Source organism: Sciurus vulgaris, assembly GCF_902686455.1.
Source record: "Sciurus vulgaris genome assembly, chromosome: 5".
Lineage (NCBI taxonomy): Eukaryota > Metazoa > Chordata > Mammalia > Rodentia > Sciuridae > Sciurus > Sciurus vulgaris.
This window is the reverse complement of record NC_136465.1, coordinates 71,117,601-71,130,314: the sequence shown is the minus strand read 5'-3', so window position 1 is coordinate 71,130,314 and position 12,714 is coordinate 71,117,601. Positions and strand designations below refer to the sequence as shown.

The 12,714-nt window shown below is 39.9% G+C and overlaps 1 protein-coding gene across 1 annotated transcript; it reads right to left on the bottom strand.

Annotated features, from left to right (window-relative positions):
* Positions 1 to 7,257: 7,257 nt before the first annotated feature.
* On the bottom strand, positions 7,258 to 10,489 carry LOC306660787 (thioredoxin reductase 1, cytoplasmic-like; the record flags this gene model as incomplete). The annotated part of the gene is given in 2 exon segments (XM_079139248.1): positions 7,258 to 10,258; positions 10,262 to 10,489. Coding segments are annotated over 2 exon segments (1,491 nt in total). The 3' UTR covers positions 7,258 to 8,995.
* Between the last annotated feature and the right edge of the window lie 2,225 nt (positions 10,490 to 12,714).

Below are 12,714 nucleotides of genomic sequence, written 5' to 3'. Positions count from 1 at the left end.
CTTCCAAACAAAAATTGAACAAAGAAACCATAGATCTCAATAACACAATCAATAATTTAGACTTAATGGACATTTATAGAATATACCATCCAACAAAGAGCAAATACACTTTCTTCTCAGCAGCATATGGATTCTTCTCTAAAACAGACCATATTCTATGCCACAAAGGTACTGTTAGCAAATACAAGAAGATAGAGATACAACCTTGTATTCTTTCAGATCATAATGGATTGAAATTAGAAATAAATGACAGAATAAAAAAGAGAAACTACTCCAACACCTGGAGATTAAATAACATGCTATTGTATGATGAATGGATAACAGGAGGAAAATTTAAAAATTCTTAGAGGTAAACGAGAACAAAGATGCATCATATCAAAATCTTTAGGACACTATGAAAGCAGTACTTAGAGGAAAATTTATTTCATGGAGCTCATTCAATAAAAGAAGAAACATCAACAAATAAACGACCTAACACTACAGCTCAAAGCCCTAGAAAAAGAAGAACAGAACAACACCAAAAGTAGTAGAAGACAGGAAATAGTTAAAATCAGAGCTGAAATCAATGAAATTGAAACAAAAGAAACAATCAAAAAAATTGATAAAATAAATAGTTGGTTCTTTGGAAAAATAAATAAAATTGATAAACCCTTAGCTACACTAACAAAGAGAAGGAGAGAGAAAACTCAAATTACTAAAATTTGGAATGAACAAAGAAATATCACAGCAGACACGAGTGAAATACAAAAGATAATTAGAAGCTATTTTGAAAATCTATACTCCAACAATAGAAAATCTTGAAGAAATCAACAGGTTTCTAGAGACATATGGATTACCTAAACTGAACCAGGAGGACATACACAATTTAAATAGATCAATTTCAAGTAATGAAATAGAAGAAGTCATCAAAAGCTACCAACAAAGAAAAGTCCAGGACCAGATGTGTTCTCAGCCGAGTTCTACAAAACCTTTAAAGGAGAGCTCATTCCAATACTCCTCAAAGTATTCCATGAAATAGAAGAGGAGGGAACCCTCCCAAACTCATTCTATGAAGCCAATATCACCTTGATACCTAAACCAGTCAGAGACACATCAAGGAAAGAAAATTTCAGACCAATATCCTTAATGAACATGGATGCAAAAATTCTCAACAAAATTTTCTCAAATCGCATACAAAAATATATTTAAAAGATAGTGCACCACAATCAAGTGGGTTTTATCCCAGGGATGCAAAGTTGGTTCAACATCTGGAAATCAATATATGCAATTCACCATATCAACAGACTTAAAGTCAAGAATCACATGATTATTTCGATAGATGCAGAAAAAGAATTTGATAAAATATAGCATCCCTTCATGCTCAAAACCCCCCAAAAAAATAGGATGGTGGGAACATTCCTTAACATTGTAAAGGCCATCTATGCTTAGCCCATGGCCAATATCATTCTAAATGGTGAAAAACTGAAAGCATTCCCCCTAAAAACTGGAACAAGGCAGGAATGCCCTCTTTCACCACTTCTATTCAATATTGTCCTGAAACTCTAGAGCAATTAGACAGACCAAAGAAATTAAAGGGATATGAATAGGAAAAGAAGAACTCAAACTATCCCTATTTGCTGATGACATGATTATATATTTAGAAGAACCAGGAATTCCACCAGAAAACTTTTAGAACTCATAAGTTAATTCAATAAAGTAGGGGGATATAAGATCAATGCTCATAAGTCTAATGCATTTTTATACATAAGTGATAAATCTTCAGAAAGAGAAGTTAGGAAAACTACCCCATTCACAATAGCCTCAAAAAAAATAAAATATTTGGGAATCAATCTAACAAAAGGGGTGAAAGACCTCTATAATGAGAACTACAGAACACTAAAGAAAGAAATTAAAGAAAACCTTAGAAGATGGAAAGATCTCCCATGTTCTTGGATAGGCAGAATTAATATTGTCAAAATGGCCATACTACTAAAAGTGCTATACAGATTCAATGCAATTCCAATTAAAATCCCAATGACGAACCTTACAGAAATAGAGCAAGCAATTATGAAATTCATCTGGAAGAATAAGAAACCCAGAATAGCTAAAGCAATTCTTAGCAGGAAGAGCGAAGCAGAATTTCAACTATACTACAAAGCAATAGTAACAAAAACGGCATGGTATTGGTACCAAAATAGACAGGTAGATCAATGGTACAGAATAGAGGACACGTACACAAACCCTAATAAATACAATTTTCTCATACTAGACAAAGGTGCCAAAAATATGCAATGGAGAAAAGATAGCCTCTTCAACAAATGGTGCTAGGAAAACTGGAAATCCATATGCAGCAGAATGAAACTAAACCCCTATCTCTCACTCTGCACAAAACTCAACTCAAAATGGATCAAGGACCTTGGAATCTGACCAGAGACCCTGCATCTTATAGAAGAAAAGGTAGGTCCAAATCTTCAACATGTCGGCTTAGGATCAGACTTCCTCAACAGGACTCCCATAGCACAAGAAATAAAAGCAAGAATCAATAACTGAGATAGATTCAAACTAAAAAGCTTTCTCTCAGCAAAGGAAACTATCAGCAATGTGAAGAGAGAGCCTACAGAGTGGGAGAATATCTTTGCCACTCATACTTCAGATAGAGCACTAATTTCCAGAATATACAAAGAATTCAAAAAACTCTACACGAAGAATACAAATAACCCAATCAACCAATGGCCTAAGGAAATGAGCAGTCACTTCACAGAAGAAGATCTACAAGCAATCAACAGATATATGAAAAAATGTTCAACATTCTAGAAATAAGAGAAATGCAAATCAAAACTACCCTAAGATTGCATCTCACCCCAATTAGAATGGCAATTTTCAAGATTACAAGCAATAAAAGGTGTTGGTGAGGATGTGGGGAAAAAGGTACAATCATACATTGCTGGTTGGGTTGCAAATTAGTGCAGCCACTCTGGAAAGCAGTGTGGAGATTCCTTAGAAAACTTGGAATGGAACCACCATTTGACCCAGCTCTTCCACTCCTTGGCCTATACCCAAAGGACTTAAAATCAGCATACTACAGAGATAGAGTCACATCAATGTTCATAGCTGCTCAAGTCACCATAGCCAGATTGTGGAACCAACCTAGATGTCCTTAAATTGATAAACGGATAAAGAAACTGTGGTATATATACTCAATGGAATGTTACTCAGCTATAAAGAAAAATAAAATTATGGCATTTGCAGGCAAATGGATGAAATTGGAGAATATCATGCTAAGTGAGATAAGCCAATCTCAAAAAACCAAAGGATGAATGATCTCGCTGATAAGCAGATGATGACACATAATGGGGGGTGGGAGGGGGTAAGAATGGAGGAAGGAAGGACTGAATAGAGGGAATAGAGGGGTGGGAGGGGTGGAGGGAAGGAAAAAAATAACAGAATGAATCAAAAACTATTACCCTATGTAAATGTATGATTACACAAATGGTATGCATCTACTTCATGTACAGAGAAACAAGATGTATCCCATTTGTTTACAATAAAAATAAATATTAAAAAAAGAATAAGAAAGAAAAATATTTTTAATCCTACTTCAATTATTTCTTCTCCAGTACTCTTCCTTTTATTTTATTGATACACATTTCAGATATATAATTTTCCTTCCCACGCTCTCCTCTCTCTTTTCTCCCCTTCTGGTAATTGAACCCAAGACCTTGCACATGCTAGGCCAGTGGTCTACCACTGAGTTCCTCCCAAGCCCTTTTTAAAATTTTATTTTGATACAGGGTCTTGTGAAGTTGCTCAGGATCTCAGTAATTTACCAAAGCTGATCTTGAACTTGTGATCCTCCTGCCTTAGCCCCACTAGTCACTGAGATTACAGATCTGCACCACCACACCCAACTGAAGAAGTTTTTGAATTTTAACACTTATGTAGAGTAGATTACTGGGTTTGTTTGCAAGGGCTCTTCTGGATGAGGTTGACCTTTGAATCAGTGGACTAAGTAACATGTGTGGGTCTCATTCAATCCATTGAAAGCCTGAAAAGAACAAAAAGTTGAAGTAAGCCAGAATTCTTTCTACCTATCTTTCAGCTTGGATTCCAGTTTCCTCTTGCCTTCAGACTTAGACTAAAACTTATACTACCAACCCTTTGGGTTCTTAGACCTTCAGACTCAAACTGGAACCATACCATTTGTTTTCGTGGGTGTCCAACTTCCTAGCCAGAATTCCTGGGACTTACCAGCTTCCATAACTGTGGGAGTGGCAGTCTATTCTCTCTCTCTGCACACATACACACACACACAAACACAAACACACACACACACACACAACACACACACACACACACACACACAAATATTGGTTCTGTTTCTCTGAAGAACTCAGGCTAATACAATGCCCAATGCTTTTTTATCTTTTTTTTTTTTTTTTTTTTTTGAATGGGTAAGATGTCTCCACTCCTACCCCATCCCTCCTAACTTCTTTTAAGATTTTCTCTTTGCTTTTGGTTTTCAGCAGTTTGAATACAATATATCTGTATGTAGAATTTGGTGGGCAGGGGTGGTTTTATCCTGCTTAGTGTTCTGAGAGCTTCCTATAGTTTGCTGCATGTCATGAATTTTAGAAAATTCTCAGCCATTACTGTTCAAATTTCTTCTGCTCCTTTTCCTCTTTCTTTTTCTTTTGATATTCCCATTATGTCTTGTAATTGTTCCATAATTCTTGGATAGTCTTTTTTTTTTTTAGTTCTCTCTTTCCCTTTGCCTTTCTGTTTGGGGAGTTTCTACTGACATATCTTCAGTCTCACCAATTCCTTCCTTAGCTGTGTCCAGTCTACTGATGAGCCCATCAAAGACATTCTTTGTTGATGCCATAGTATATTTGATTTTTAGCATTTTCCTTTGATTCTTTCTTAGAATTTCTACCTTTCTCCTCAAATGACCCATCTGTTATTGCATGTCATCTGTTTTTTCCCTTACAGCTCTTAACATATTAATCATAGTTATTTAAACTTCCTTATCTGTTAATTCCAAAATCAGTGCAATATCTGAATCTGGTTCTAAAGCTTGTCTCTTTGGATTTTTTTCTTGACTTTTAGCAAGGCTTGTAATGTTTTGTTGGAAGCCAAATATAATGTACCATGTAGTTAAGGCCCCCAAAAAGGAAACCCCAACTCTGTCCCATGGATCCACAGCAACCCCAATCAACCGCAGGAGGCGTCACCTGATGCAAACCGCAAGAGGTGTTTATTCCAGTGCGCTGGGACCCAACTCCAGGAGTCGAGTCCCTAGCAGAAAATCTTGTAGGTTTATAAAGGCAGAAACCACACATCGGGAGGGGTCACACATGAAAGGGAAAAGGGGGACAAAGCTGCCGGGAAATTTCAAAGGGGGTCTGGGTTTGCTGACAACATGTTTCACAATGTTTTACAACAGGGCGTAGATTCTGGTCAATAGTTTCTGGTAATCCTACTGTTTGAGCACTATCTGGCTATCAGGCTCAATTTACTCTTTTACTCTCTGTTTGGGGCTGATTCCTGGAACAGCTTTAAGGGCTTTGTTCCCATTACTGGGAGGGAAACCTTAGGGAGTTGAGATAAAACAGACAGCTTAAAAAAATGTCCATTCTTTCAGTAGTAGTAACTGCAGTAAATCAGCCTTTTGCATTAGGAACTAGGCTGTATTCAATGTTTACTGCAGCTGTGGGTGCCTGAAGCTTTAGCCACCTTTGCACACCTTGGTTCCCCCTCCATTGTCTTTGTGTTTCCCTAAGAATTCTTATTTAAATATGGTTTGTGTTTCAGCTTTTTTTAGCTGTAACATACTGTGACTATACTAGAGAACCCTACTGATGTGGTAAGGTGTTGGTGAGGTGAAACAATTTACAGTTTTATGATTCAATCTCAGTCTATCAGTAGGCTTGAGTCCCTAGAATGTGACCTTCAGAAGTTTTTCTTAGTCTTTTTTTTTTTTTTTTTTTTTTTTCCTTTTAGGAAAGATGGGAATGCCAGCAAGGGCTAGAGTTGGCTGCTTTTCCTTCCTCAGGTAGATAAGGCTCTGATAAATTAGGTTTCCTTGGGGAATAGGTTTGTCACAGAGGGTGCTTTAGATATATTTTTAAATTATTGCCCCCTGCCCCCAAAAAGGGGATGTTGTTTATTTGGACCTTCCCTCTGAGAATCTGGTAGGGTTCCTGAAAGTAAAAATGCATGGAAGTGAGGGGAAGTAGCTAAAGCTTCATCTCATCTCTTGAAGTTTCTTTCTTTCCTTCTTTTTTTCTCTTTGGTGCACTGCTGAGGATTGAATCAAGGCCTTGCACATGCTGGGCAGGCACTCTAAGCCCCGTGTTTCAGTCAACTTTTTGTCTGCTGTGACTAAATGACCTGATGACCCAACCAGCACAACCGCAGAGGAGGAAAAGTTTATTTGAAGGTTCACGGTTTCAGAGGACTTAGTCCATAGAAGGCTGACTCCATTCCTCAGAGTTCAAGGTGAGGCTGACCATCATTGCGGGAGAGGGTGTGGAAGGAAGCAGCTCACATCAGGAAGCAGAGCCTCCACTCTTCAGATACAAAATACATACCCCATAGCCACGGCCCAATTCCACCTTCTCCAGCCACACCCTACCACTTCAATTAATCCCATCAGGGTTTAATTCACTGATTCGGTTAAGACTCTTACAACCCAATCATTTCTCCTCTGAACCTTCCTGCATTGTTTCACATGTGAGCTTTTGGGGGACAACTCACATCCAAACTGTAACACCCCACAAGCCCTGTGTAAGGATGGAAGTGATGACCCAGGCTCTTAGCATGTGATGACTGACACTAGACATCCTCCGGCCTTTTCCTTTTTTTTTTTTTTTTTGTACTGGGGATTGAACCTGCGGTCACTTTACCCCTGAGCTACATCCCCAGTGCTTTAATTTTTTTTTTTTTTTTAATTTTAGACAGGATCTCACTAGGTTGCTGAGGGTGTCCTGGAACTTGGAATCCTCCTGCCTCAACCTCCTGATTCCCTGGGATTATAGGCATGTACCACCACACTAGCCTCATCCTTTACCTTTTTTTTTTTTTTTTTTTTTCACTCTTTGCTTCTCTGATTCTGAGCTGTGTTTCTTGTAGACAGCACTGAGGAGCTTGTATGATTTCAGCCTTGTCATTTTTATTCAGCTTGAAAATCTGCCTTTTGAGGGAGGTGTTTAATTCGTTTATATTTGGTATAATTATTGGCATGATTAGATTTACATTTACTATTTTGCTATATTCTACTTTTTTTTTATTAACTCCTTTTAATGTTTCACATTTTTTTTTTTTTTTCAGAAGATTTGTAACAAAAATACATGGAATTCAATGAGTCACAGTACTGTGGGCAAAGAAGTCTCAGCAAGCCTAGAGGCGCAGCCCTGGCAGGGCGGGCACTGCGTTCTCCTGGGAGGATAGACATGATCAGGCAGCCTCGCAGCATCTGCCGGGCCCTCCTCTGGGACAAGCAGCCTTGGGGGATTTAAAAATGCAAATAAATAAAACCGACCCTGCACTCACCTCAACTCCCCTCCCGCTGCCGCCTCCCCATTTCTGCACGGAGGGGACCGGGCACGGGCAGGGCCTGGACACATGTTCTGCTCACCGGAGGCCAGGCAGACACGGGGGATCCCTGAGGTGGCCCAGAAATGTACTTTGAAGCAACCACTCAGTGCTACAGGTAAGAAAGGCTCCAGGAGGGGGTGAAACAGGAGCTGTGAGGACAACTGGCAGGACACTGGCAGGAGCCTGGCGTCCCCAGCACACGTCCTGAGCCCACCCCCACCGTGGACAGTGAGCAGCGCCCACTGGAGAAAGCACTCGGCTGGCTGCACAGATGGGGGACAGTGGCCTCAGTGAGGCCGCCACAACTCCGTCCCTGCGCCAGGGTTCACGGAACGGAAAGTCAAATCGCTTGGTTTTTATAAGAAAATCCTTCACATCCACCTGTGTTCAAAAATAATAACTTATGTTATTAATAGCTTCCTTAAAAGCAAATATCACAGACTGAAATCCAAAGTGTGGAAAAGACCTACTTTCGGATGAATGTAGTTCTTCCAAAGGGACACACTCAACACACGGAATGACATTTTGTGTTTTTAGCTGAAAGCTAAACCCACCAAACGAAAACAAAGTCTTAAGCAAGGTAAGCGTTTTCCATTGCAAAGGCTCTCAGCTCGCTGAGACGACACAAGCAGGCAAACTCTAGTAAGACGGTGGCTGCTTTCTCCTCTGGGTGTGCAACTGCCTCCACCGAGAGCCACGGTGGAATCACAGGTGTGCCACCAAGTTCCCCACAGTGGGGCTTCCTTCAAGTCAGCCATCCCTCCTCCTAAACAGAACTTAAAGTAACGTGACACAGCACACGGGAGCAAATCTGGAAAGAGGCAATCTTAGATTTCCTTGTTTTGGACACAGAACTCATTAAAGAAGACAAGGCTAAACAGGCCAGCGCTGGCACTCAGACACCACATCTTGGTCTCAGGGGTGTTCTCTTCCATGGGACAAACCTACGTAGCTTCCAAGTGAACCAGCCCATCCCTTGTGGGCAGCAGGACACTATGGATATTCTAGACCAGACTGGCTTTTGGACAAAAACTGATGGCTAATATTTTTCATCTCTAATATCATTAACCCTATGGAGGAAAAATACATAATCAACATTAGACAGCTTGAGAGTAAGAAAACATGAAGCGAAGGTCACGCTGAACTGAGGCGACAGTCGTTCCATCACTGCCCACCACTCGGGTTTGAGGCTGGTGACTTCATGGATGCACTGTTCCAATGCACTGCCAAGTTCAGGTTCCAGTCAGCGATGGTGACCCCAGTGTGACACTGCCAGACTCCACTCACTGCTTCCTACCCGTGAGGTCCAAGGGACCATGGGTGGTGGTGAGCACAGCACCCTGGACAGGTGCCAAGAGTTCAAGTACACAAGTCAGTGGCTTGGAGTCCTGGCAGGAGCATCCACACTGAGGGCTTAACCTCAGCAGCCAGCCTGGAGGATGTCTCCCCCTGAGCGCTTGGTCACCGACAGCGTTGTGAACACCTCTGCACAGACGGGGTGGATTCCAATCGTGCTGTCCAGCTGCCTCTTGGTCAGTCCACACTTGAGCGCAGCTGCAAAGCCCTGTGTGACTTCTCCAGCATTTGGACCCAGTACATGAAAGCCCACAACACGTTCATCATCTTTCAGATTACAGATTATTTTTGCGTAACATTTGTTGTTATCTCTTGATGGAACAGTCCATTCCAACGGCCAAAAGAAACTATGGTAAACCTCAATATTTTCCTCCCCAAATTTCTCTACAGCTTTCTCTTCTGAAAGGCCACAAGCACCATATTCCAAAGGAGTAAATACAGTTGTTGGAACATTTTCATAGTCACACTTGACAGTGGAGCCAGCATAAAGCCTCTGAGCTAGCAATCTTCCTGCCTGGATGGCCACCGGGGTAAGCTCCAGCTTTCCTTCCAATATGTCACCAATCGCATAGATGTAAGGCACATTGGTCTGCTCTTCATCAGTAACAGGTATTTTGCCAGTCTTTTCATTTATCTTCACCCCCACAGTGTCTAAGCCAATATTTCTTGTACAAGAATCTCTTCCTATTGCCAGCAATACCGTATTATATTCTCCTTCGATGGTTTCCTCACTATTGGTGGACTGAGCTGTCACCTTGAGTCCGCCTGGTGTCCCTGCTTCAATTTGTTCAATTTTAATTGGTACAAACTGCTTTAAAAACTTGATACCATGTTCTTCCATGTGTTCACCAATCTTGTTGGCCATGTCCTGGTCAAATCCTCTAAGAAGAATGGACCGTACCATAACAGTGACATCCAAACCAATACCAGCAAGAAATCCAGCACATTCCAAAGCGACATAGGATGCTCCAACCACCAGGGTCTTACCAGGGCAGTAAGGTAAGGAAAATAGATCATCACTTCTGATGCAGTACTCCTTGTCGCCAGGGATGCCCAAGTAACGTGGCCTTTCACCAGTGGCAATGAGAAATCGCTCTGCTGAATAAAATTTTTCTTTGCCTTTATTATTTGTTGCCTTAATCCTATGAGGACCGACAAATTGCCCATAAGCATTCTCATAGACGACCTTTTTCTCCCGCAGAGCTACGCGGTAGCCCCAGTTCAGAGAGCCAATGTGATTCTGTACAGCCTCTGTCATTTTTTCCCAGTTATGTTTAACGGTGTCCTGGACATCCCAGCCGTAGTTGCGAGAGTCCTTCAGAGCTTGTCATAACAACGCTGCTTGGTGCATCAGTTTTTTAGGTATGCAACCCACATTCACACATGTTCCTCCAAGACCCCATCTAGTTCCAAGAGGAGTTGGAGTGACAAAATCCAAGACCATAACCTTCTTACCATATTTGGCTGCCTCCTTGGCAGCAGCCAGTCCTCCCGAGCCGCCTCCAACGATGATGAGGTCGAAGTCATAGGACTCGGGAAGATCCTCAGAGCCGTTCATTTTTCTACTTTTTCAACTTTTCTTATTTTTGTTTCTCTGCTTCTCCTTTACTTCTTTCTCTTATGTTAATTAAATAAACATCTTTAGTGTATTATCTTAATTCTTATGCTGATTTTTAAATGTTTTTTAGTTATTTTCTCAGTGGTTGCTCTACATACTATAAATGCATCTCAATTTATTGCACTCTACTTCAGAATAATACTAAATTAATTTTAGAAACTTAGATGTCATTTATTTTTCTTTTCTCTCTCTTCCTTTGTTTCATTATTACCAATTTGATTTATCCATATATTATATACCACACAATACCATTCTATAGCTTTGCTTTATACAGTTTTCTATCTTATAAAGAAATTAAGAGAAAAAAATGAGAGAATTATATTTATAGAGTTTTTATATTTGCCCACACATCTATCATTCCTGGAACTCTTTATTTCTTACTAGATTTGATTTCCTTATAAGTATAATTTTCTTTCTCTCAGCCTAAAGAACTTCCTTTAGTAATTCTAATAAGGTATGTCTGCTAGTAAAACATTTTCTTAGTCTTTGGTCATCTGGGAATGTCTTGTCTTTGCCTTAATTTGTAAAGGATAGTTTTTTTAAATTACAAATTAGATATTTTTCACCATTTTGTTCGTTTGTTTTTGGAGTGTCAGATTTTAAACCCAGGGCCTCGTGCATGCTGAAGAAGTGCCACAAGCTACACCCCCATTCCTTTTTTTTATTTTTAAATCACTTTGAGAATGTCATTCCACTGCCTTGTTGCATTTGCTCTTTCATAGTTGATTTGTGTAATTTGTTCCTTATTATCAAGATCTTTCCTTTTTCCCTTTTATTTTCCTACTTTCCCTCTCTTCCTTTTCTTCTTTCTCTTCTTCTGGATATTGACACCAGGGGTGCTTTACCACTGAGCTATATTCCCAGTCCTTTTTTTTTATTAAAATCTTTTTTATTTTTACAGACTGCATTTTGATTCATTGTACAAAAATGGGGTACAACTTTTCATTTCTATGGTTGTATGCAATGTAGATTCACACCATTCATGTAATCATACATATACATAGGGTAATACTGTCTGTTTCATTCTACTGTCTTTCTGTCCCCCACCCTATCCCATCCCATTTTCCTCTACACCTTCCAAAGTTCTTTCATTCTTCTCTTCTCCCCGCCAACCCACCCCCTATTATATATTGTCATGCACTTATCAGAGAAAATATTTGACCTTTGGTGTTTTGGGCTTGGCCTATTTCACTTAGCATGCTATTTTCCAACTTCATCCATTAACCAGCAAATGCTGTAATTTTATTCATCTTTATGGCTGAGTAATATTCCATTGTGTATATATACCACAGTTTCTTTATCCATTTGTCAGTTGAAGGGCATCTAGGTTGGTTCCACAATCTGGCTATTGTGAATTGAGCTGCTATGAACATTGATGTGGCTGCATCACTGTAGTATGCTGATTCTAAGTCCTTTAGGTATAAACCAAGGAGTGGGATAGCTGGGTCAAATGGTGGTTCCATTCCAAGTGTTCTGAGGAATGTCCAGACTGCTTTCCAGAGTGGTTGCACCAATTTGCAACTCCACCAGCAATGTATGAGTGTGCCTTTTTCCCCACATCCATTCCAATACTTATTATTGCTTGTGTTCTTGATAATAGCCATTCTCTTTGGAGTTAGATAAATCTTAGGGTGGTTTTAATTGGCATTTCTCTAATTACTAGGAATGATGAGCACTTTTTCATATATTTATTGATCACCTGTGTATCTTCTTCTGTGAAGTGTCTGCCCACTTCCTTAGCCCATTTATTGATTGGGTTCTTTGTATTTTGGGTGTAAGGTTTTTTAAGTTCTTTATAAACTTTGGAGATGAGTGCTCTGTTGGAAGTGTGTGTGGAAAAGTTTTTCTCCCATTCTGTAGCTCTCTTTTCACATTATTGATTGTTTCCTGTGCTGAGAAAAAAACTTTTTAGTTTGACTCTATCCCATTTATTGTTTCTTGCTTTTATTTCTTTCGTACGCCATGTGGGTCTTGTTAAGGAAGTCTGGTCCTAAGCCAATGTGATGGAGATTTGGGCCTACTTTTTCTTCTATTTGGTGAAGAGTCTCAGGTCTAATTCCTAGATCCTTGGTCTATTTTGAGTTGAGTTTTTGTACAGGGTGAGAGATAGTGGTTTAGTTTAATTCTGCTGCATATAGTTTTCCAGTTTTCTCAGCACCATTTGT